This window comes from Parasteatoda tepidariorum, chromosome 5 (genome assembly GCF_982258835.1).
Source record: "Parasteatoda tepidariorum strain Cologne lab strain chromosome 5, Ptep-v5.0, whole genome shotgun sequence".
Lineage (NCBI taxonomy): Eukaryota > Metazoa > Arthropoda > Arachnida > Araneae > Theridiidae > Parasteatoda > Parasteatoda tepidariorum.
Genome location: NC_141759.1, coordinates 32315091 through 32343084, shown reverse-complemented (window position 1 = coordinate 32343084; position 27994 = coordinate 32315091). Strand labels below are relative to the sequence as shown.

Sequence of the window (27994 nt, the reverse complement as noted above, 5' to 3'; positions counted from 1 at the left end):
CCTTTCAGTTTTCTATTTTTTACTAAATGCGTGGTAATAAGAGCTATAATTTTTTTTAATGGCGGGCACTTGGAACTATTGTCCATTGGTCGCAGAAAGTTCCAGAACTGCTAACTCTCTTTTCGTTACCCAGTGGGCACCTGTGGCGAAGCCATGGCGGTGGAGCAGCGTCGCCCACGTCACACTACCACCGTTTATAGGGCGGGTCACATTCACACACAAAGGAGAAAGGACATAGAACACAGATAGAGAGAAAGAAACATCCATGCCTTACCCGGGATTCGAACCCAGAACCTTTCTGATGCAAGGACAGTTCCCTGCCCCCTACACAGGCCGGTCGGCAGAGCTATAATTTAGAAAACCTGAATTTTCAATAATACGTTGCTATATAAACGAAACAATTACGAAATGTATGGTTTAAATACCGTGTATTTTGGTTTGGTTTTTATTAACCAGAATCATGCTTTTGTTTTTACAAGAAATAGAATTACCATACAGTACGGTAGTTTCACAGAAAAAAAAATTTTCGCTGTGCAGATTTACAAGCAACAGATACTTGCAAACTTTCCATGATTTTAATTTTAAAGCAATTGAACACATATGCTGTGGAGTACTATATATTTCAGAAATAAATATATAATTTCAGCACTTATTCCGAAAACACGTGCACATTAAATTTATAGCTTCAAGCACATTATTTAATGACGTGTTTAGTATTATGTATTGGAAAACGAAATACATAAAGGCATGTGACTCAGTAAATTCTTATGATGAATATTTCATTGCAGTACTTTGCATGATTTTGATACTTGAAGCAAACATGTAGTGAAATCATTTTAAAAATTGGAATACATTATTTAATAATTATTAAAAACAACGTATTGGGAAACTAAATAAATGAAAATAACTCAGTTAATTGTTATAACGAGTACTTTATTGTAATATTTTGCAACTGGTTCTCTTTAAAACAGAGCCGAATGTAAATTAATAAGCAGTAGTGTATGTTCCATATTTAAACAATTTTTAATAATAGTTAAATAATAAGAATGAAAACACATAAATTCAGTTATTTACTTTTTTTGAAATAAGTCACCTTTATCTTATGATGTATGAATTTCGTCATAGTCCGACCTAAATCGAAGTGATAAAAGCTTTTTGTTAAATTTTTGCAGGATTTGAGGTTTTTGAAAGTTCAAAACGTTTGATGTAACACAAAATAGGTCAATTTTTCATTAATCTCATTCGTGAGAAATTTTTTTCATGAAAAAAAAAAGTTATTGAATTGCTTCTGAAAAACCATGACGATGAAATCTTCAATATTTTGAAAGTAAATATTACAATCCATGCATAGTAGTAATTTTACCTACGTATGAAGAGCGTAAAATATTTGCTGTAAGTAAAAAATATTTGCAATGAAATTAAAATGTATACATTTAATTTCATTGCTTGTAGTAAGTAAAAAGTAACTTTACTATTTATCAGTGTTTTCGAAGAAAATCTTTTGTTTAGGAGATTTTTTAAATATTTTTTCAAATTATACAAGTTAAAATTATATATTTTGAACAAGTATAAGTGACAACAAGGAAGGGGAAAAAGTAAACATTCATATTTTTACTACATTTAATATCACTTACTCTGGGTACTTCATTATTTTTCATATCGTTTACTTCTTTTTTTGTCACTACTATTTGCACTATGCAGAAATTGAAAGAAATAGTTATTTTAAGTCATATTTGTTTTAGCGTTTCAACAACTTTTCCGAATTCAATGAATTATTAATAATTTTTTTTACTTCATGCTATATTGCTTACTTTTCCTTGAGGCTGCCTAAGTTTAATTTCGTTCAGATTGCGTAAAAACCGTTCATGTTGAGTAAGCATAAGCAAATTTTTATTTTTAATTAAGTCGACATGTGCAGTAGTTTTTAAATTCTAAAAGATTAGAGCTTAAGCAAAATTATGAAATATTGTTAATGTTTACAAGTAAATAATACAGACAGCTTTAAAAAAGTAAGGAATAATAAATATCTTGTAATTTAAATTCTTGCGGGTATTTTTTTTTTTTTTGGAATGGTTACTAAAAAGGCCTTATTGAGCTGTGAGCAACAAATATTGCACTGTAGGTGATGTGCTTGCTTGAAAATTTTTAACAAAAATGAAAATTAATGATATAATTTAAAACTTTCTCCAATATTTTTTACTTGGTTTTTGAAACTAGACATGTCATTCATCATCATTAATAAAAATAAGTTTTGCGAAAAATAATATTTCGCTGCACACCAATTAGACCATAAGAAAAAAAATAAATCTCTGTGACAAAAATGTAAATAATGATACAATTTAAACAATACTATGTCGTCTCATTTAATATTGTCAATAAAATTTATTTTTAAATAAAAATATTAAACTTTGCAACCAATAGTTAGCCAATAGTTAGTAAATAGATAAGAACGAACAACGTGCTGTAATATGTGCGCTTACACATAAATCCTTTCAAAAATGTAAATAATGATACAATTTAAACAATACTATGCTGCGCAATAAAAACTAGCTAGTATGTATTAAATAGAGCCTAATGGCAAATATCGGACTATGATCGAAGTTGTTTGTGATAAATCAATACATGTATAAAAATTAATGACACAATCTGATACTTCTAAAATAATTTTTCGTTTATTGTTATACTTAATTTTTGAAACGAGCCATCTATTTTATTACAATCAATAAAAATTTATTTTGAGACAAAAAAAATAACTTCACAGCACAATCCTACCAATAGTTATTGAATGGATTCCAAGAATAAACAACGTGCTGTGATCTGTGTGCTTACACATAAATCATTACAAAAATTTAAATTAATGATACAATTTAAACAATACTATACTGCGCAAAAACAAAATCTGACTAATAGAGTCTTAATAGCAAATATCGGTCTATGATCAAGGATCTAAGTTATAAATCTGTACGTATATTAAGATGATTAATAACATAATCTTTTTTTTCTTCAATTCATATATATTATTTTTTTAACGAGATGTCTCATTATGATTATCAATAAAAATATGTTTTGTAATGACGTTTTTCAAAATATGTTTTGTAACGTTGCGCAATACAATGCAACAACAGACTGCAAAATTACAGAAATCGGTCTAGATAGTAGAATATATTGTTAAAAACCAAATATTTTCGAATTAAAGTTTGCTTTTAATATTATATAAAAATAATATTTACATTAAAATAATATGCTTGGTGGTTAGTTATGGGTAATAATTCAAATCTATTAAAGTACCCATTACCCAATTTGAGATCCGTTAAAGTGCGGAATCAAGCATTTTCCGGAATTTACCTACACTTGAAAAATTCTGGATTATATTACGGTAAAAAATACTTGCATTCTGGGCACAGCATCGGTAATATCTATTTTACCACAAAATTCGATTTTACCGTAACCATAATTTTTACACCATAGTATATTGATTAATATTATTGTATTATTGTATATCATAATTTTTACAATATTACAATAATATTTATCAATATACTATGATTCAGTAACTTTACAGCAAATATTACTGTAAAAATTATGGTATATTAGATTTTTTGTTCGATAAAATTAAGTTAAGAAAAGGGATTTTACGGTAAAAAGTACTGGCTCCCTGAATGTCGGTACTTAATACGATAATTTGATCCGGAATTTATACGGAGTAGGTAATATCCACTTGAACGCATTAAAGTCAAAAAATTTTGTTTCTCTTATTTTATCAACTAATTCGTTGATTGTTTAATGACATCGAATTGATTTCGAAAGATAAATGACAGTATGATAATTTCTGAAATTATAATAATATTTCAGACCTTTTGTTTCTTAGCATTAGAACTTTGAAAGTAATTGATGATTGATTCTATTCCCTCATGTAATAAATAAATGACATTGCGTTGATTTCCTTAATTATAATATTTTAAACGTTTTGATTCTTTGTATTAGGGCTTTTAAAGTAATGGATGATTCATTCTATTCCCTAATATAATAAATGTCATTGAGTTGATTTCCTTCATTGTAATATTTTAAATCTTTTTATTCTTTGTATTTATAGTTTTTAAAGCGATTAATAATTGATTTCATCAACTAACGTCTTAATTGTTTGGTTGCAACAACTTGGATTTTTAGGTAGCGAAAAATAAAAAACGTTATGGTATTTTAAGTGTGCTGAAATGTTGGTGTTGTAACAGCAAATAACTTATTTTCTGTGACAACACCAACTTGTGCCTAGTTGGTAATGTGCAGATTATCTAGGTAGTTTTCAGATTGCCTAAGTAATTTGGGAAATAAAACAATTTTTCGCACTTTAACAGAATTCCCCAGTTAAAAATCACTTTAGTGAAATATCAGTAGAATATCTTATTCCAATACATTAGCATTGATATATGTTTACTGTATGGTAAAATTTGATATCTAATCTACCTACCTCTTTTCTCACAAGAAAAGGGAAATAACATTTAAGAATTTAAAAAGCAAATAAATATTTTTATTACTCATGGATATGGTATTGTTGCATTGTTTTACAATACAAACAATACATATTTTTTGCACTGTCAAATTACAGTATAAAGTGCAGGAACTTTGGGTGCCTCATCTGTCCATTTGTACCGCAAAATATTATACCCCAATTTTTACAGTAATTATTCATTTAATTAGCGGTTTAGGGACTTTACGGTAATTATTACTGTAAAAATGACGGTTTCTCAGATTTTTCGTTTCATAACATGCTCCAGTAAAAAACGATTAAAAAAATACCGGTTTCCTGAGTGTCGGTCCTTTTTTCCGTAATTTCATCCGGAATATTTTGCAGTGAACGCTTACAGATAAATCAATGCAAAAAGGGAATTTAATGATATAATCAAAATAATTTTCAAACATTTTGTAATTAGTTTTAAAACTAGGCATCTCGTTTACGTATTATCAATAAAAAATAATACGCTCGCAATGCAATATTGTAAAATTGTTAAGATTTATCTATATCAGTAAGAGCCGCGGTGGATCAGGGGACAGAGCGTTCGCCTTCCGAGCGTTCGAATTTGGTTCGAATCCCAGCTGTGGCTGGTCTGTGCGAATCTCCATCCGGCTTGCACCGACAACACCGCTGGCATGAAATATCCTCAATGCTAGACGGATCACGGGTTAGAGTCCCTTTGCCGTCATGCTAACCGGGGGAGGTTCTCGTGATCTTCCTCTTCATGTTAAGCAAATGCTGGTTAGTTCCATCAAAAAGTTCTCCACGAAGGCGAATTTCTTTCGATACTTGATCCAGGAATTCCCTTGCCTTCTGGATTGAGTTCAAAATTACACGGCAACGGAAATGAACATTAGTAGTCGCAAACCCAAAAATTGGGTCTGCTGTTCTACGACGGTTATAAAATGTAAAATAAAAATGTTACTTTAAAAATGAAGTTCTAAAAACATAAAACTGTTGCACCTTTTTTCTTTAATTACTACTAATTCTATTTAAATACTTTTTGATTTATCTACAATTCAAAATCGTTTGGAGATTATATTTAAAATAAATACTTCATATATCGAAATACACAATTATTAAATTTAGAGTTTGGAGGCTCAGCAGTTTTCTTAAACGAACTCTTAAAAACGAAGGAGAAGGTTTGAAAATTAAAGAATGTAACAAATTAGGTAAAAATAAGGGTAAAAGTGAGGCTTCTTCTGAAACAAGAAATTAGTTTGAATCGATGGTTAGTGTCATATACACCCTTGTGCAAATTAATTGAAACAAACTTTTTTTTCGTGTTTTTTAAGGAAGATGTTTTGGTATTGTTTCGGTTACAATGGGGTTGGACCTTTGCAGCCTATTGACGGTATGATGCGTTCTGAGCAGTTAAAAAAAAGTTGTTCCAGAGTTGAAGAAACGATACCCTGATGGAACAGGGATTTTTCAACAGGATTTAGCTCCTTGCCATACGTCCAAAATTGTCAAGAAATTCATGTCTGAGAATCAAATTGAGACATTGGAATGGCCAGGGAACTCTCCGGATATCAACCCAATTGAGAATCTCTGGGCCATATGCAAGAATCGCCTATTAAATATGGACTGTACAACTATGGAGAAGCTAATCACGGCGTTAATTCTTGTGTGGTACAAGGACACAAATATTATAAATGACTGTAAAAAATTAGTGGAATCCATGCCGAATCGTGTCCAAATGTTAATAAAGTGTCGTGGAGATCATATTATGTACTAAAAATTTTTGAGTTTGTATAAATTTAAATAAAATAGCATTTTTTCTTAGTTTTCTGAATTTATTGAGTTTGTTTCAATTAATTTGCTCAAGGGTGTAATATATGTAGATTTCTGATTTTTGCTAATTCTGTTTGATTTTGAGTTGAACATTAGTAGTCGTAAACCCAAACAATTGGATCGGCTGTTCAACGAATGTTATAGAATAAAACAAAAAATTATAAAATGTATATCAGTAAATATTGTTGAAAATTTAATCTGTTCCTTGTAATACTTGCTTCAATTATTAGATAATATTTACAATAAATAAAATACTCTGTTTATTTCATAAAAAATAAGAAAAAATCAGAGAGTAATCTTTTTTTTTTGTGAAATGAAATTAGAAAAAAAAAGTATTTCCTGTAAGGTCAAGTTCTAACCTCTTCCACAATGTTTTGAACTGAGAGATCACGGATCAACAATATCAACCTTCGTCTTAGCTCTGACGTCATTAGCGGCGAAGTTACCTTTATTTTGTATGGAGTATTTTCTTTTCTTCCGAAAACTTGTTCCCCACGTGGTTTTTCTAACTTTTATAAATAAAAGATACACCCGCAAAATGTTCAAACATTCAAAAAGATTGAAACCGTCTCAAGTGTTTGAACAATCTGTTTTATATGATAGCTGTTCATATTTACTATTGACTGTTAATTGTGAGGAAATTAGCTGTAAATTAAAGTGATTTTAAATGTTTCTTCATTAATTCGCCTTCATTCTTCAAATTTATGCTTTTTGATTAACCGGTAAGTACATATTTCTTTAAGATGCCTTTTTCTTTTAATTTTTAGCAAATTTATTGCCTTGTTTTTTTAATATTTTTTAAATTATCTTATTTTTTAATACTTGAATTTTTAAAATTTTAGTATATGTATTTAAATTTTGTACAGGAAATTAGTAGATATAGTTAAAAGAATTTAGTTTATTTTTATTATTGAAAAGTCAGATTCCTAAATGAACTTCAATAAAAAGACTGTGGATTTTTTGTTTTCTTTATCTAGGATTATTTCTATGTAATATTGTTATGTAAATCTAACTATTTAACAACGTTTATTTTTCATTGAATCACAGAAACTATTATGAGCTTATATACATCATATCAACCATTATTTAATGTATTAGATGTGAAAAATCCAATTTAGACTTAAGTTTTGCTAATAACACTTATAAATTTATATTACTTTACTAAAACTTTTTTAAGTAATGAAATAACAATAGATATAAAATGTTTTTATAAATTTAAAAAGAGTGTATGAAATTATGTTACGCAAAAACTATTGGATGGAATTATTGAAAATAAAAACATTGAAAAATTAAATACAGTGCTTTTAAAAAAAATTAAACTAATGTTATTTTATTGAAAGTACCAAATAGACTAAGTTGAAATATTAACCTTGATGATTTTTATTTTTATATTATAACCGTCGTTGAACAGCCGACCCAATTTTATGGGTTTACGACTAATATAGTTCAACTCCGTAGCCTTGTAATTTTGAACTCAATCCAGAAGACAAGGGAACTCCGGGTTTCGAGTATTGGGAGAAATTCGTCTTCGTGTAGGACTTTTTTTGATGGAGCTAAACCACATTTGCGTTACATGAAGAGGAAGACCACAAGAACCTTCCGCAGTTAACTTGACGGCAAGGGAACTCTAACCCATGATCCGTCTACCACTGAGGATATTCCACATCAGCACTGTGGTCGGTGCTAGCTGGTGCGGAATTCATATCGACTGGGATTCGAACCCAGTTTGCCTCATTGGAAGGCGAAAGCTCCATCTCCTGAGCCATCGAGGCTCTAATCTTGATGATTCAAATAAGTCAAATGAGAAGTTTGAAGAGGTTGTATTTTTTCACCAAAAAATTACTGGGTTTAACATGGTTTTTCGAAGTTAATTCGCCAAATAAAATAAAATAAAGCCACAGTTTAAGTGCCTATTACTGGAAGCAAAGCTATATATGCCATCTTGTAGTAAAAATTATCTGAGCTTTAGAACGGACAAATAGCTGAAATATTTTGAAAGATATTAAATTTTTTTTAAAAATTGTCTACTCGATGACATTTTTGCATCAAGAAGGAAATTGTCAAAATCAATGTCTTATTCTCATTTTTTGAAATTTTTTTATGAGCCAAGGTAATGCATTGAAGTAAGTTTTTAAACATTAAAAATTTAGATCACAAGCGCTTTTCATTTTCTCAAAACTGTGGTTTTCCCCCATATTGACGCTTGGCACCATTTTCAGAATAAACATAGTTGTTGTTGTTGTTAATTTACGTCGCACTAGAACTGCACAATGGGCTATTGGCGACGGTCTGGGAAACATTCCGGAGGATGATCCGAAGACATGCCATCACAATTTTTGATCCTCTGCGGAGGGGATGGCACCCCCGCTTCGGTAGCCCGACGACCTGCTCGGGAAGTCGAGCACTTTACGGTAACACAGTTTAACGAGGACCAATACCGCACACCCTCTATCCCTACGCAGACTGATCTAAGTGGTCACCCACCCGCACACTGACCGTAGCCAGTGATGCTTGACTTCAGTGATCTGCTGGGTACCGTGTCTTAACGATCAGTCCACTGCGGGACGAATAAACATAGAGGTAGGCACTAAACGTAATCTAACATTCATGAGTAACTGTTTCAAAATCACAGTAATGAAAATAGCATATTACTTGCAAGAAAAAAAAAAACATCATTTTATAGAATTCAGAGCCATCGAAAAAGTTTTAAATGTCTAAAATATTAGTCTTGGTGATCCGAAAAATTAAATATTCGTTTGTTATTAAAGTGAAATTGCTTAAAATTTTATAATCATTTTCCGAACAGAAACAAATTTCTAAAAACTAAATGTAAAAGTCACGAAACATAAAAAAAAATTTCAATATTCAACTAAAATAATGATAATAATGTATGAAATAATAATTGTATGACAACTTTTAACCCAGGAAATATTTTTAATTTTATTTCAAATAAATTAGCCTTCAAACAAATATTTTATTTAATATTACGGAAGTATTGCATACTTTTAGAAACATTTTAAGATTTGGAAATATAATTAGTTCAGCAATATAATTAGTTCCTTAGAGGTTCAAAACTACAACTGGTATTGCTTTTATTAAACTTCATAGTAATTGTTTCAATAGCAAATTTTTTTTTTATTTCCAGATATTTATGTACCTTATATTGTACCATATTAGTTCATTACGGGATTTATTCATGTGTCCAATATACCTTATATAAGACGACTTATATATGAAACGATGCTATATAATGATAGGCAAATTGAAAAAAGGAAAGATTTTGGTGAGCATTTAGTTTTCATGTAAGTTGTGCACTGTGTTATCTAGTAGAAATTATATAGATCCTTGTGTAGTACCTATCTGAAAACAATGTTAAGCAATTTTATATTTAAATAGTGCTCATGCCAAATTTATATTAAAATAGAATAATATGCCACATTTATGAAAAAATGCGGCATATTAATCAATTGCATTAAGGCGTTCATCTATTTCATTAGTGCCTGGAGAGTTTTTTACATGGATATGAATAACGACTCTATTATTTTTACTAACTAGATGCTAAATAAAAGTACTAGATGTTTTTCAGAACAGATTAAATTCCCTCTTTAATTTACATGTTCACTGATTTTACAGTTAAAATCATTTTATTTCATTTCATAACCGGTGTTGTTTAATCCTGATTTGGTTCGATGTTACACTCTGTTTCTGTTCTTTGCAATTTGTTAGCCAACTAAAAGACAAGAGAACTCCTGGGATCAAGCATTCGGGCAAACTGCCCTTCGTAATGAACTTTTTGTCGGAACTTACCCGCATTTGCGTTACTTGGAAAATCACAAACCCCCTCATGCTTATCCCGATTGTAAAAGTATTCTAACCATAATCCATCTATCACTCAGGATATTTTACGTCAGCATGGTACAAGCCGGGAACGTAATTCGTTTCAACCAACTACCATTGAAATTCCACCCTGGATCACTTCATTGGGAGACGTACGCTCTATCCCCTAACCCAACACGGCTCTTGATAAAATCATTGTCAAACTACTCAATTTTATGCTGTTAAAAACGATCCATCGATTATCAACAGGTAATGAACACAGTCTATATTGAACAAGGCTTAAGAATAATATGCTTATAAACGCGTTTATTAGATTGCTTAAACTCATATTTTCTTCAATATTTATTAAATAGAACTTAATCGTTATTCTGCATTTTCGCTATCTTAACAATGCTTTAACTGTCTTTCAGTTACTAAAGCACCACCATATGCTCCGTTAAACGACATTAATAACCCGATCACTTCAACTTAGCATAATTATTCATAAACGCGTAGTTTCCTTTCAACTTTGCCATTGGACTCGTTTTCTTACTGATTTTAATGATAGTGTTATCACTTACAAAGGTAGCGGATAGCTGCGATTTCGTATTCCTCAAGGTCCATTCTTTGAGTTTTTGATATTACTTCCTATAAGACCATCTTTTTTGTATTCACCAAAGCCATAACAAGGCGACACAAAGACAGGATTAAGTGGACAACCTTGGCCACTGACTGGGCCGAGGAAAAGAAAAGTTTTTTTTTCTTCTTCTTTGGATCACTTATCCAGATCATCGCCAAAGGCCGATACTTTTAACTTCCGCTTACTTCCAAGTCTTCCAGCTGCTAGGCTGGAGGCTGTTTGCTACTTGTTTATTACTTCTTAAACAGTGATACGTAATAAAATGCTTACTTGATGCTTAGTTATCCTTGATAAAATAATGTATGCGCATTGTAATTGTATAAGCTTAGTATTATTACCTTCTACAGCTCATTTTTCGTGAAAGAATTCAATTAATAAAAACTAAATTTGCCGAATGAAAAAAAAACTGCTTGATTCTTAACTTTTTCAAGAACACGCTTCGCATTCGTTAGTTAAAAACTTCTGCATCAGAGGAAACTAACTTCAAATAATTAATTCTATGTAAGAAAATAGCATTGCAATAGGAGCAATCCATGTAATTTTAGCAATCTATTTATTCTACCAATATTCTGTACATACATACAACTTTAAACTATGTATAGCTTTAAACAATGTATAACTTTAAATAATTAATTCTTTGCTAAAAAATATCGTTGTAATAGTAGTAATCTATTTATTCTACCAAAGTAGCAACTTTAAACTATACATAACTTAAAACAATTTGTAACTTTAAATAATTCTTTGAATACTACCAATATTCTGTGCATACAACTTTAAACTATGTATAGCTTTCACCAATGTAGCTTTCACTAATGCAACAAAATAGAAGTGTAATAGCAGAAATCTAGTAGTAATCTATTTATTATACTAATGTATTTTAAACACCAAAGTGGTTTAAGAATAACTGCACGTACTTTTTATCAATTATTTTTCCATTTATTAGACATATAAAGAACTTTTGGGTCAAAATCGTTTATTTATTTATTCATTTTTAGCAAAATTATTTATAGAAATTTGTATCGTTAATATTAGTTTGAAGCACAGAAAAATTGAGTGGTTACTTGGCGAAACTACACGGAACAAAATATTTGATTTGCACGAATAATAAAGGGGATAAAAATCAGGATTTACCTTATTTCTGTGCGAGATTTTGTGCATGCTAGAGTTTGTTCACTAAAGCTTTTGATCAAATTTACTTTTACCTCAACAAAATGTGTAAAAATCTTACGAAATTTCAAAAAGTTTTAATTGCAGCTACGGTATTAAGTTTTATGAGATCAAACAATACTCTTTAATTTATATTAATTTTACTGAAGTTAGAGATTATAAACAGCAACTGATGGAAAACTAAAATAATTAACTTTCAAGGAAAATTCCCTCACAATAATATTGTGGCTCTCCAGCCGGTCATTAACCAGTCGCGCATGATGTGCTGGTCATTCATCAGCAAACCCAACAATTGAGATATTTTGAAGGATATTTGCGTGGTTGAGATATGCCTAGAAACGCAATGGCTGTTTGATCTCGCATATAAAAATAAGCGTCTTTACTTCGTCTATTTACTTCAAATCATTTTTTTCTTTTGATTCCCATCTGGCAAATCTGGAAAATGGGTGGCTATTTTTGAACATTTGAAACCCTTTTTTTTCAATAAATTTTTTTAATCAAGTAATATATTACAGCTTAAGATTCCTGAGATTATTTATTTTATATAGAAATAAAGTTATATTAAGGTTTAGTTGTCTATTTTTTAATTTGATGAGCTGTGCGAAATACGATAGTAGGCCATCATTTCCGATATGGTCAATTGGTCATTTTCAAACTGTGCATACATAATAGATATTTGAGAGAATTTATGCACCAAGGTTTCTGTGCAAAAAAAATAAAATCAAAAGTTCCTTCAGAGTCGCGATTGCTTAGGGGATAGAGCGTTCCCATTCAATGCGGTAAATCGGGTTCGAATCCCAGTGAAGTCCGATTGATACGAATCCGCATCCGGCTAGCATCGACCACAGTGCTGAGGTGAAATATCCTCAGTGGTTGACGGATCATGAGTTAGAGTCCCTTTGCCGCCAGGTTAACCGTGATAGGTTCTAGTGGTCTTCCTCCCAATGTAATTCAAATGCGGATTAGTTTAATCAAAAAGTCCTCTACGATAGCAAATTTCTCCCAATACTTGATCCAGGAGTTCCTTTGTCTTCTGGATTGAGCTCAAAATTACAAGACTACGGAGTTGAACATTAATAATCTTAAACCCAAAAACTGGGTCGGCTATTCAACGACGGTTATAAAATGTTACTTTGAAAATGAAGCTCTAAAAATATGCAACTGCTTTCTTTAATTACTATTAATTCTTATTTATATACTTTTTGATTTATCTACAATTCAAAATCGCGTGGAGATTATATTTGAAATAAATACTTCATATTTCGAAAAACACAATTATTAATTTTAAATTTTGGAGACGCTGCAGTTTTCTTAAACGAACTCTTAAAAACGAAGGAGAAGGTTTGAAAATTAAAGAATGTAACAAATTAGGTTAAAATGAGGGTAGAATTTTTCCTTTGAAGCAAAAATTTAGTTTGAATCGATGATTAGTGTCATATAATATATATATAGATTTCTGATTTTTGCTAATTCTGTTTGATTTTATTTTCATTAAAAAGTCTCTGCCTTCTCATATGTAAATTAATAAGCATCATTAAAACTAAAATAAAACTCTAAATAATTATAATGCTTGCATAAATTAAAGGACATAATTAAAACAAAAATATAGTTCAGTTACTTTATATGAACTGTTTGCTTTCAACACTCCATTTCCACTCAGTTTATTTTATTTCAGCTCACTGTTGCCAACGTGAGATAAGAAATTTCATCGGTTTTCTAATCATCTACATATCCATGAGTGCTCTATACAACATATATATTTTTAAGCATTTATAGATATCTATTTATGAAGCAACATTTTTAAGCCTATAAATAATAAGTCACGAACTATTCGACAATATTCCAATTTCTTTGTCTGTTATTCAATACACAAACTGTAATCGCATAAAGTGTATGTGATTAAATTTTATATATTCCCGATGATTGTATATACTCTTTTTCTTTTAGATTCATTTGTATTTCATAATGGGGGTTATGAAGGAGGACTCATCCGACATTTTGTATCCGTTTGAATCATTTAATGTACCTGAAAGATTTCTTAAGAAGGCTGAAGATGAACTCCATGAAACACTCGACAAAAGGAAACCTGCAATGCAGGAATTGAGAGAGTTAATAAGTGAGTGTATAATATATATATATATATATATATATATATATATATATATATATATATATATATATATATATATATATATATATATATATATATATATATATATATTAATTTGTATTGCAATAATACTTTTCTATGAGCCATCGAGTAGAGTTTTAGACTAGAATAATGTAATGTAAATATGTTTTTAAAATAATAAATTTCCTTTATACATAAATTAAAATCTAAATACTCATAGTAGTTGAACTGTTTTACTTTTTTATCTTAGCTATTTTTCGTTATTCTGCAGTAAAAATTACATTTTAGAGAAAAAATACATGAGTAAGAATTTGCATGAAAGAACAACAATTGCAGTTAAAATTATTGGAATGAGTTTTAAAAAATTTTGTTTATATAAATGATGAGAAAGGGAAATGATAAAATGCTTTGAAACGCTTTGGAAATATCTAATAAATCAATAATGTAAAAGATAAGAAAATATGCTTCTTTCATTTTAAAATGTTATTATAAATGTGAGTAAGCGAAACGTAATCGAAAAAAAAATTATTTTAAAAAAGATACGAAATAAATTGAGAACAAAGCAAATACGTATACAAAAGTGCTATAAAGTATATAGATTCACTTTTTATTTAAAAAAAAAATTATAAAAATTTCGGAAAATGACAGGGACAGCTATTATCTTCCGAGTTTTTAATAACAGCTATTACTATTGAAACTAAGCAATATTTTTCAGAACTGATAAATTCGTTAACCCATTGAATTTTTTAATATTTTTATTAGTAAGTTTTGCATCTAGGCTATTGGATAAATCCAATTGGTTTTTATATATTTCACGTCTATATTATTTTATTTATTATACTTTTTACTTATATTACTGAACTATTCTCTTATACTATTTTCTTAAATTTATTAAACTTTATTTAACTTATATTTTTTTTCCTGATTATGAGAGAGTGTTCACTTTTACATTTTTATTAAAGAAGATTTTTATCGTAAAAATAAATTTTTATAATCTATTCCTCAGAAAAAATTGTAAACAATGTTTAAATTTCTGGCATATTTCTTTGTTTTCGTAATCTTTTATTGACTTTTAGAGCTCTTTTTAAAGTTCTATTTTTGTTCTATTGTACACTGAAAAAATAGTATTGTCAAAACTACCAGAATATGGTAAAATGTACTGTTTCTAGTTCCATGGGAACATCACAAATCTCAATATTTTTCACCAAAGTACTTTGATAATGAATTTCGTAAAATCAACAATAAAATATGGTTTTATAATATGTGATAAAATTTGGTAAATGCGGTAAAATTTGGCACTTTTATCATGACACCTTAGAGCATGGCACAATAACCATTTATTCGGTTATATTTACTATTTATTTGGTTTATTAATAATTATGTTGTTTTGTTTTACCAGAAATCATATTGGCATGTAGATCGGTAATTTTACCAGTATTTGTGTTTTTATGCAATTTTATCATCTTTTCATTGAAATTAGATACAATCATCACTGATTATATGAAAAAAAACGTAACCAATAAATTTCTGAAACTTTAGTTTTTCTGATATATCTACCTAATAGAATCGGATATTTCAAACGTGTTGCACCGCTTTATAGTTGGAATTTGCTGCAATTTTATGCAAAGCTCAATCATAATACGTTTGAATCTGCTGTAACTTCATTGTAGTTCAAAGTTTATTTATATTATCTTTGGAATTTGTTGCAAGTTAAATATAGTGCAAAGTTAAACCATGATATCACTGGAATTTGCAGTAAATTTAATAGTACAAAGTTTAACCATAATATTGTTGAAATTGGCAACTAGTTTAATATAGGTTAAATATAAGTTTAATAAAGAGTATAGTTGAACCATAACTTCGTTAGAATTTGCAGCAATATTGATACTGTGCAAAGTTGAACCATAATATTTTATTCATTAAACTTGAATACACGAGACTATGGTTCAACGCGAACGAACATGTTTCAGTTTAACCCTCAGTAGCAGGAAATTCGCTGACTTTCGTGATTTAAGGTACAGATATTGTGGTGTAACTTTGAACCGATTTTGCTAAAAGTATTTCTGAACACCTTAGTTTCACTATTTTCAAAAAAGTCACCCATGAAAAAAAAAAAAAAAAAAAAAAAAAAAAATATATATATATATATATATATATATATATATATATATATATATATATATATTATATATATATTATATATATATTATATATATATATATTATATATATATATATATATATTATATATATATATATATATATATTATATAAGTTCAAAATGAAGAATAAAACAAAGAAAAATTATAGACATATGAAAAAAAGGGGGTGGGAAATAATAAGTAAAAAAAAAAAAAAAAAAAACAACAAACAATATTTTACTTAAAAAAAAAAAAAAAAAAAAAAAAGTGAAATGTTAATTAAAAAACCGGAAAAAAAGCCGGAAAAAAAAGATATAATCTTTTCTTCAGCCCACACGATTATATCCGCAAAACAGAGTGCTTTCTGATATTGTATCAATACAGCCAAAGCAAAATATATTAATACAATAGTGTGAGGAGCACTCAAAAAAATTTTTTTTATAAAATATATATATATTTTATAAAAAAAATTTTTTTGAGTGCTCCTCACACTATTGTATTAATATATTTTGCTTTGGCTGTATTGATACAATATCAGAAAGCACTCTGTTTTGCGGATATAATCGTGTGGGCTGAAGAAAAGATTATATCTTTTTTTTCCGGCTTTTTTTCCGGTTTTTTAATTAACATTTCACTTTTTTTTTTTTTTTTTTTAAGTAAAATATTGTTTGTTGTTTTTTTTTTTTTTTTTACTTATTATTTCCCACCCCCTTTTTTTCATATGTCTATAATTTTTCTTTGTTTTATTCTTCATTTTGAACTTATCTAATGAGTGCTGTTTACTTGCAGCTTAAGCGCAATAAATGTTACTTATTGTTTTTCTTAACTTTCTTAGTGTTTTCTTGTATTTATTTATTTATATATTATATATATATATATATTATATATATATATATATGTAATAACAGGGCTCCAACCCTGTTATTAGTGTTGTATTTAGCTTGAAATAATTGCAGTCATAAGCCATCAGACGTTCTAAACAGGTTTATTAAATATAGGCTGGCATTGCTAACAGTTGGCGTCCAAGCTCCCTACGGGAGGGGAATGGACAAGACTCCGGACAATTCCGGCACAGCTTATCAGGATCACATTATGATGATAAGGACACGCAAAACTATGCGTTCTTAGGTTTTATACCAACATAGATTTTAGGTAAAAAGGCACACTGTCGTACATTCCTTGTAACCTTACGCATTAAGGAAAATCATTTCCGCTTCCTTATATGGAAGTGAACGAGGTAACGATTCTAAAAATAACTCTTCCCTTGAAATATAAATCTATTTATATTTCAATGGTATGTTTTCAGCCTTGAATTCCCAAAATAGAATCTCTCTACGCTTATTCTTTAACAAAGACATTTTATGAAACCGAAAGAGTTTTAATTCTTTTATTACTACAAAAGTATTTAATTTTTGTATTACATCCCCCCCAAAAAAAATTTTTGGTGAGCCAAAATAAAAAAAATTTAGAATACTTTAAATTTAAAATTTTTAGGTTGGTACGATTGTTCCTTTTTCCCTACTACAAACAACATCTTTTCAATTATGAGAAGAAAAAATATTATTTACAATGACAAAAATATGAAAAACATGATTATGCAATTTATCTATTTAGTAACTAAACAGAAAGAAAAATGAAATATTTACATAACTAATCTACTAAAATTTTCAAAAAATTTTTTCACACAAAAATATACAACATTTTTATGCAAAACGAATTGGACAACAAGTGTCATTTATTCATGATTTAATTTCAACATTTGTGGGTTGTGATATTTCCTAAGCTTTGATACATGTACTATTTCAAAATTTTGTTTACTTAAATTATTCTTTTTGTTTATTTTGTAATTAGTTTCTGAAATTTTTTGAAGAATTTTATACGGTCCACTAAAAGGAGGTGACAACTTCCTCGTATTAGGATAATTAAATTCTTCAAACATAACTAATTCATCAGTTTTAAAATCTATATCTAAAAATCTAGGATCATAATAGATTTTATTTCTTTCATGATATTCTTTAGTTCTTCGAATTGTAATTTTTTTAGCTTCCTCAACAGGTGGATAGATTTCTTCCTTTAAGGGATTTTCATAGGGGAGTCTACCATGCATGAGATATGCAGGTGGAAATTTTGTAACAGAATGGGGAGTTAAGTTATACGTATTAACTATATCTTTTAACATAGTAGGCCAGGGAGTTTTAGTAGGTTTTTCATTGATTTTACATTTTAAACTCGTAATTATTGTTTGACCAAGGCGTTCTACCTTGCCATTAGACTGCGGATGATGTGCAGTTGTCAATAATTGTTGAATTTTATTATGCTTCAAAAATTTTTTAAAATGAGAAGAAGTAAAGGCAGCGTTTCTATCACTCAACAAGGATTTAGGAATTTGATTTTGAAAAATTTGATGTAAAAAATTTGTATAGGTTTCTGAGCTAATGGATTTTGATGCAAAAGCCCAAATGTATCTTGTGAGGTGGTCAATAATTAAAGTTAAATATTTTTTTGTTGAATTATAGTAATTCAATCCACCAACACTATCTATTGCTAGCAAGTCAAATGACTGATTAACAGGGGGTAAGGATTGTAATAATCCAAATCTTTTTTGTCGCGGCTTTTTATTTAATTGGCACGTATGACAATGTCTACAAAATTTTGCTATATCTGAAGTTATGTTATTCCAATAATAAACAGGGGTTATCAAGTTTATCATTTTTTGCACTCCTGGATGATTAAATTTATCATGAGCAATTTGCAGAATTTTTAATCTCAACGAAAATGGAACAACTATTTTAGTAAAATTTTTCTTACGTACACATAAAACATTATTGATATCAACAAAATTACCTTGTAAGTTATCTTTCCTTTGAGCTTCAACAATTTCATCCAATTTTAACAAATGTGAAAAATGAACATTATTATTGTTACAATTAATTTTGACAAGTGAATGTGTTGCATCTCTCGAAAGCCAATCTGCTTCAAAATTAGTAGAACCTTTTGTGTATTTAATATCATATTCATACATACTTAACAATAATGACCATCTAAATAATCTACCTTTTAAATTTTTAACATTTTTTAGCCAAACTAGAGCAGCATGGTCAGTATGTATGGTGAATTTTTGGCCAAAAAGATAATGGTGGAATTTATTTAAAGAATCTACAATAGCAAGACATTCAAGTTCTGTAATTGCATAGTTTTTTTCATAGTCCCTTAAGGAACGAGAATGAAAAGCTACAGGATGCAATACACCACATTCATCTGTCTGTTTTAACACAGCACCAATTCCAACTAACGATGCATCAACAAAAAGATGACATTCATGATTAGGATTAAAAATTTTCAAAATTGGTTTACAAATAATAGCATTTTTTAAAAGTTCAAAAGATTGTTGACATTTTTCTGACCACACCCATTTTACATCTTTCTTTAACAAGTTATTTAAAGGATGTCGAATACTTGCATAACTATCAATAAATTTATTGTAAACATTTATTGATCCAAGAAATCTTTGCAATGATTTAACATTTTTAGGGGGTAATAAATTTTTAATAACCTCAATATTATGGTTATCGGGTGACACAATTCCATTGCTTATTTCATATCCTAAAAATTCTATTTGTTTTTGCAAAAATGAACATTTTGAAAGTTTTAATTTTAAGTTTTCTTGTTTACAAATATCAAAAATCTTTTTAAGATGGGTTAAATGTTCATCACAAGAATTAGAAAATATAATGATATCATCAAAGTAGTTTGTAGCAAATTTAATTTTATGTTTATTTAAAATTCTACGAATTGTACGTTGAAAGATGCTTGGCGCATTCTTCCAGCCAAAAGGTAATCTTAAGTATTCAAATAGACCATTGTGAGTAGCGAATGCTAATTTCTCAGTGTCATCAGGATGAATACGAACATGATGATATCCCTGTGATAAATCTATTTTAGAATAATAACAACTATTAGATAATTTTTCAATTAAAGACTGTATTAAAGGTAGAGGTTCAGAATCTGTTTTTGTAATTTGATTTAATTTTCTAAAGTCAACACATAAACGACTCTTTTTATTTTCATCTTTTTTAAAGACTAAAGTTACAGGGGCAGCATAAGGGGATGAACTTTCTTTTATAATGTTATTTTTTAACAATTCTTCTGTTTGTAAATCAATTTCCTGTTGTTGTTTTGGGGATGTTTTGTAAGGCCTTAGAGATATAGGTAAATCTGATGTTAACCTGACTCTTTGCGGTTCGGTTCTAATTTCTCCTACGTAATGTTTATGTTTTGCAAAAATATCATCATAACTTTTTAAAATTTCTTTTAAGTCCACATTTTCTATCTCGCTTTCATTTTTTATTTTTTCGTCGATATTAACCTGATAATGTATGCATCCATTACCTAGATCTATCTCCGAATCATTTGAAATTTTTGGACATTTTTTCTTTTTCCTATTTGTCCTTTTTCTTTTATTTTTGTTACCCTTTACATTATTTTTTTCAATGTTTACTTTAACTGAAACATCTTCAACTTTTATTTTTTCAACATTTTTAACTTTAACATTTTGAGAATTTTGTTGTCTAATGTGCAAAGATAAGTTGTCACTGTTAGAATTAGCAGAGGTGATCAATCTCTTACCAAATTGAGTAACAACTGGCCCGACACAATCAATAAACAAACAAAACTCTTTGCAAGTCTGCAACCCAAGTAAAGCATATGGTAAATCAGTATCAATTACAAAAAACTTAACTGACTTAACAATTTTGCCTAATTTAAGGGGAAACTCACAAATTTTGTTAAGTGTTAGTTGACCTTTCGTTTGGGTAACATTTAATTCCTCACATTTTTTAATAGGAATATTCAATTTTAACACCAAATCTTTTGGTATTACATTCAATGTTGACCCGGTATCAACATTCAACAGAGTTAGAAACGTTCAGAGCCAACTTTAATTCCGTATTTTCCATGCTACGAAACTTTTTCAGGTAGCCAGCTGCATTTCTGGAGGAAATTATCATAAAAAATTGCAATTAAAGCCCATCAATGTACAACTATTTCTACACTCAACTCTTTCCCCTTATTATAATTCATATAAAACTGCTTTTTTTATGACTTATGTTGTTTTATACTTATTTTAGGAGACAACGGCCTTACTTGTAGAACTTCCGATGAATTTCTGCTTCAGTTTCTGAGGGCCAGAAAATACAATATTCCAAAATCTATGAGCCTGTTGAAGAAATACGTTTATTTCAAAGCTAAAAATCCAAATCTCTTTACCGGGATGAACTATGATGCTCTAATTAAACTAATTAAATCTAAAACCATGAATTTCCTTCCCAAAAGATGTGCAGATGGCTGTGCTATCCTGGTAGTTCATTTAGGTAAGCTGTTAGTCAACTAACTCATTATCAAAGTTCTGTTACCAGAATTTCTCAAAATAATAAGTGTGCTTTTACAAATCTGGTAGTTTATTTAAGTAAACATATTGTTGTTTTTATTTATATCATTTAAAGAGTTATGTCACAATCAGTTGTATGGCAGTTCATTTAAATGAGCAATGTGTAGCAAATTTTATATCACATCATTTAACAGTTTGAGCTTTGATTATTTGTGAAATAACTGACGCTGGTTGTGTAATTCTGGCAGTTTCAACTATGCATTTTAAACTGTCATTTTTTACTGGCTCCCTGAGTGACAGAACTTTTTATCATAAAATTCAGTTTTACCGTAAAAATTATTACAGTAAAAATTATAATGAAATATTACATTTTTAAATTCTTTGGTAAAATAGATTTTATGGGTACTACACACAGGGTGCCAGCACTTTTTTACCGTGATTTGATTTAGAATTTTTTACAGTGTATAAGCTATTTGTAAAATTCAATACAAATCATTTAATGGCTTGCTATCTGATTATTTTTCAAACTAATAAGTCTGGTTATGCAATTCTGGTAGTTTTTCTGATATAAATTTTTCCTTATAAATTTTTTGGTAAAATAGATTTTACGGGTGCTGCACACAGCGTGCCAGTACTTTTTACTACAATTTGATTTATAATTTTTTACAGTGTGTCAGCTATTATTTATGAAATTCAATACAAATCATTTAATGACTTGCGATCTGATTATTTTTCAAACTAATAAGTCTGGTTATGTCATTCTAATAGTTTTTTTTTAAGAAAGCTATTGGTTATAAGTCTTCACTATCATAGTTTAATAAGTAAAGTTACTATTATTTTTGAAATTAATTATTCCTTACTTAATAGTAGGTTTTAGTTTTAAAATTCAATTAAAATAAGTTTTTGATTTCTTTTGCTGAAGTTGGAGTTATCTCATGATAGTAAAAAGAAATATAACGCTATCTTGGGCACATTCTAATATTTTGGTAACATTATTGTATACTAGAATGCCTTTAAAGTTTTATTTTGTTTTTCTGATTAAATAACAAACCTCTGATTGCAAAACGTTAATTAATTTCATGCAACAAAAAAAGCACCATTCTGTTACAATGTAGACCAAATTTCTATTCATATTCTTAATCATCTAAAAATTCTAAAAAAATATCTGACATAATGCAAGAATATTTCAAGGGATGCTAAATATTTATAGGTAAAAATGTCATTGTTCTACATCTTAGTATTTAGATGAAAATTAAATCATAATTACAGAGAACAAAAAGGATTGTTGTTTATATAAATTAATTCTGATTGTCTCACATTTTTTCTGGAAAATATTTTTTAATTACAATTCAGAACTTAGTGGAAAACAAGACTACGAGAAATTTAGAAAATAGGCAGAATTATGAGTATAAATTTTTCTTTGCCTATTACAAAGTATCAAATAAAATTACAGATAAAAACGAAATAAAAGATAATATCGATTTTTAATGCACAGAGAAAAAATGTATGATCAAATTTACCAGAATATGATAAAACTTACCGTGTTTATGGCTCTATGGGCACACCAAAAAGCTTCGTAATTTTTTATCAAAGTGCTGTCACAATGATTTTGCTAAAAGTACGATAAAGTACGGATTTATAATACGTGATAAAATTTGGTTACGATGGTAAAATTAAGTAATTTTAATATAATGCATTAGAGCCTGGCATCAACACTATTTATACGGTTAAATGTACTTTTTAGTTTCGTATTGTTTACTAAATGTGTGGTAATAAGAATTATAATTTTGAAAACCAGAATTTTTGATAAACCGTTACTATTTCAGTGGAAAAATTACCAAAATAATTGTTTGCATGCTCTATGTTTTGGTTTTATTAGCAGAGTTATGCTTTTTCTTACTGAGAATGTCTTTACAATACTGTACGTTAATTTTACCAAAATTTTATTCTTCTTGCACTTAAAACGTTCTTCCACTAAACAGTTCATAAAGAAGATTTAACTAATTGTATACACTATAAAATCGTATATATTATACATAATAAAATTAATTACTACAGTTTACAGAGAGACTTGAAAATTGAAATATAAATATCCGTGTTACACTGCTAAAACCTGCATACATATTTTTAATGACTATCGTTTCTGTAGATGAAACGTAGTATTGAAGACCACCACGACTACTAACCAACTCGTTATTAATTGTAAACAATTACAGACGATATCAAAACATGTCATCACTGTTGTTTTCGGAAACGAAAATATTTAACATTTGGTGTAAACTTAATAATAATGGAGTAAACTTTTTGTATTTTCAATGCTTAGAGCTTTCACATACTCATTAAACTGTGTTTGAAGTCTCGACAAAATTAACACGTTTTGGGGGTTGTTTGGAAGTTGAAAGATGCAAAAAAACGCACCTATGGTAGAAAATGAGGGTATGTTTTGCACCAAAATAACCTCATTAATAAACCTCAATTTCAACCTCATTTACACCGTTATAAAATCAACCTCATATATAGCTCAGCTATACTTTTAGTTGAGATCGAGTGAAATTATTCAGACCTCAAGTATATTTATTTGCTTGAAGGTGTTCCAAAAAAAATAACCTCCCTAACCTGGTTGCTGTAAAGTAGATTTCCATCAACCTCAAAACTACCCCAATTTGAATAAAACAGCTTCATACACCTTCGGAGGTTGATTTTGTTAAATTGTTTTTGAAATCAACTTCAAATAAACCTCAAACCACTTAATGCTTCAATCAAATAAACCTCAAACTTAACACCTCAAAGCAACCCCAAATAAACCTCAAAAACACCTTAAGTTTTTGTGAAGGCAATTCATTGTTAATTTGAAAGAAAGTGTTCCTTCACACTATAGTTTTTGCAGTGTAGATAGATAGAGTATTTCCAATAAGGAGATTCTAATTGTTTGAAATCAACTTCAAAACTATGGTGTGAATTTGAAATCAACTTCAAATAAACCTCAAACCACTCAACACCTTAATTAAATAAACCTCAAACTTAACACCTCAAAACAACCCCAAATAAACCTCAAAAACACCTTAAATTTTGTGAGGGCAATTCATTGTTAATTTGAAAGAAAGTATTCCTTCACACCATAGTTTTTGCTGTGTAGATAGATAGAGTATTTCCAATAAGGAGATTCTAATTGTTTGAAATCAACTTCAAAACTATGGTGTGAATTTGAAATCAACTTCAAATAAACCTCAAACCACTCAACACCTCAATCAAATAAACCTCAAACTTAACACCTCAAAACAATCCCAAATAAACCTCAAAAACACCTTAAATTTTGTGAGGGCAATTCATTGTTAATTTGAAAGAAAGTGTTCCTTCACACCATAGTTTTTGCTGTGTAGATAGATAGAGTATTTCCAATAAGGAGATTCTAATTGTTTGAAATCAACTTCAAAACTATGGTGTGAATTTGAAATCAACTTCAAATAAACCTCAAACCACTCAACACCTTAATTAAATAAACCTCAAACTTAACACCTCAAAACAACCCCAAATAAACCTCAAAAACACCTTAAATTTTGTGAGGGCAATTCATTGTTAATTTGAAAGAAAGTATTCCTTCACACCATAGTTTTTGCTGTGTAGATAGATAGAGTATTTCCAATAAGGAGATTCTAATTGTTTGAAATCAACTTCAAAACTATGGTGTGAATTTGAAATCAACTTCAAATAAACCTCAAACCACTCAACACCTCAATCAAATAAACCTCAAACTTAACACCTCAAAACAATCCCAAATAAACCTCAAAAACACCTTAAATTTTGTGAGGGCAATTCATTGTTAATTTGAAAGAAAGTGTTCCTTCACACCATAGTTTTTGCTGTGTAGATAGATAGAGTATTTCCAATAAGGAGATTCTAATTGTTTGAAATCAACTTCAAAACTATGGTGTGAATTTGAAATCAACTTCAAATAAACCTCAAACCACTCAACACCTCAATCAAATAAACCTCAAACTTAACACCTCAAAACAATCCCAAATAAACCTCAAAAACACCTTAAATTTTGTGAGGCCAATTCATTGTTAATTTGAAAGAAAGTGTTTCCTCATACCATAATTTTTGCAGTGTAGATAGATAGAATATTTCCAATAATGAGATTCTATTTATAATATTTCCATACTACCATAGAGAAAAAACTTCCGAAAGTCAATTCTGATTTCCTAATTTTAATAAATAAATATGTTTATAATAATAATTTTCATTTGTATCTTCAGATAATTGGAATCCCTCGGAAGTTCCTATACAAGATTTGTGTAGAGCCATTGCCTTGTTCCTATATCATTCCATCTGTGATCCGCTGACTCAAATAAACGGCTACAAAGTCATACTCGACGTTAAAAGTAGCCCCTGGAAACATCTACGATTTTGTACACCACAAAATATCTACTTGTTATACAACGGAACTCAGGTATGTGATTTTCATACCATTACATTTTAATGTGTTCAGTTTTGGAGAATAAATTCAGTAGCCAACTTTAAATATTAGCAGAAGCACCAACTACACTATCTACCAATAAGTATTTGAACACCTATGCAAATGACTATATCTGCGGTCCTGAGATACGTCACGCCCTCCGCCGGTATATATCGTGTAGGGAGCAACATCGGCATTAGTCCCATGCAAGATGCCTACTGCATTATTTTTTTTTCCAATGGCAGGCACTGAATTTGAATCTTTTGCCTATACTATGCCAGAATTGTTGCTCATTTGGCGTTACCCAGTGGGCACCTGTGAACCAAAGTCACGGAGGCGAGCAACATTACCCACGCCACACTGCCACAAACCCGTTTATAGGGTGGGCCACATTCACACATCATGCACACACACAACAGAGGACAGCACAAAGAGAGAAAGAAACATCCATGCCCAGAGCGGGATTCAAACCCGCAGCCTATGGCTTCGCAGTCAGGCACGCTAACCACTCGGCCACCAGGCCGGCCCTACTGCATTATTTTGAATGGCAATGTGCTTCCTACGTTGTGACAGTTATACGGGGTGAAGCCCTGTTACTTCCAGGACTCAATGCTAGCTGTCATGTTGCGAGGGTCACCAAGGCTTGGTATGGTGCCGATGGGATTAATCGAATGGACTGGCCTGCCCAGATTTGAACCCTATCGAGAACCTCTGGGACGAGTTGGATCACCGAATTAAGGGGTGTACTTTAAGTCCAAAATCCGTGAAGGAACTGACATGTCTTCTCCTAACCGAGTGGAAGAAATACCACCTAGCCGTCACACAAGGACATGTGAAAAGTATGCCCCGGAAAGTTCACGCTGTAATTGCTTCTCGTGGAGGGTCTACCAACTATTGATTATGAATAAATTTTGTTTTTCTTTTCAATCACACGTGTCCAAATACTTATTGGTAGATAGTGTATTACGATTTTACCGTAATTACTGTGATTTCGCAGTCAATATTACGGTCGTACGGTGGAATAATAAAATTCACGGTTATTGAAAATTTTCGTAACAATCTGTTAAAATTAGTATCCCCACTGAACTACCAAGAGTTATGTGTTTTTGTTGTTTGTAGGGAATATTAAAAAAATAACTTTTTTGTTTTAAAAAAAAGTAACTTTAAGTGTTACTTTTTATTTAATAACATTAGCATCAGTTTATTAATAATTTTTAGGTATATACTTAAGTTTAATAAAGTAGTAAAAAGCGGTTTACTATAGCTGGTTTTGATAGTTGGAACGTTTGTTTTAGATTTTCGTTGAATTTTTGAATTTTAATCCCATGACGAAGATATTACTTTTACATTGACACCAGTGTTACTATTTACATTTATTTCTGGCGCTCTAGTTACAAGCAAAAATTCTATTTTATTATCTTTTAATTTTAAAAAACAGTCTAATAATTACTGAAAAAATCTGTTAGATTATCGGAATTATGTTTTTACTAAAATATAAAATCCAAAAAAGTAGTTGTAAATTTTTTCATGCATATTTAAAAATTTATTAATAATTGATTTTGTAAATTAAAGAAATTTAATAATGAATAAGTGCTTCTATTGCATCTAAACAAGTGCGAATATGAATAATTATTAGAAGATTTTTTAAAAAAAAAACTACCGAGAAAAGCCAATAAATTTAGGGTTACAAATTATTCAGAAAGCAACAAAAACGTTCTCGAAATTACCGAATCAATAATAAGAAGGTGGGATAAATTCCATCAAGACTTGGATGACAGATGAAACATAATAATGTCTTTTTTTGCAAATCTGCTATTTAATTTAATCTTTTGTTTTTTTTATCTTCGCATTTGAACAGGTTTTAATCTTTTAAACCATAAATGATATTTCATAAATTTGATTTTACAAACAATGACTTTGGTAGTTGACTTTCCAATATCTGACTTAAATTAAT

At 29.5% G+C, this 27994-nt stretch overlaps 1 protein-coding gene across 2 annotated transcripts in view; it reads left to right on the top strand.

Annotated features, from left to right (window-relative positions):
- LOC107440956 (clavesin-2) overlaps positions 1-27994 on the top strand; it is a 60950-nt gene that overhangs the window by 28754 nt on the left and 4202 nt on the right. The window contains exons 1-4 of one of the 2 annotated variants that reach the window (XM_071185138.2): positions 6779-7026; positions 13875-14043; positions 21325-21567; positions 25841-26034. In XM_071185138.2, the coding sequence (XP_071041239.1) occupies positions 13893-14043; positions 21325-21567; positions 25841-26034 (588 nt within the window). In that variant the 5' untranslated portion in view covers positions 6779-7026; positions 13875-13892. Of the gene's footprint in view, positions 1-6778; positions 7027-13874; positions 14044-21324; positions 21568-25840; positions 26035-27994 lie in introns of those variants that run through there. The other variant, XM_043048377.2, reaches the window with a different exon arrangement.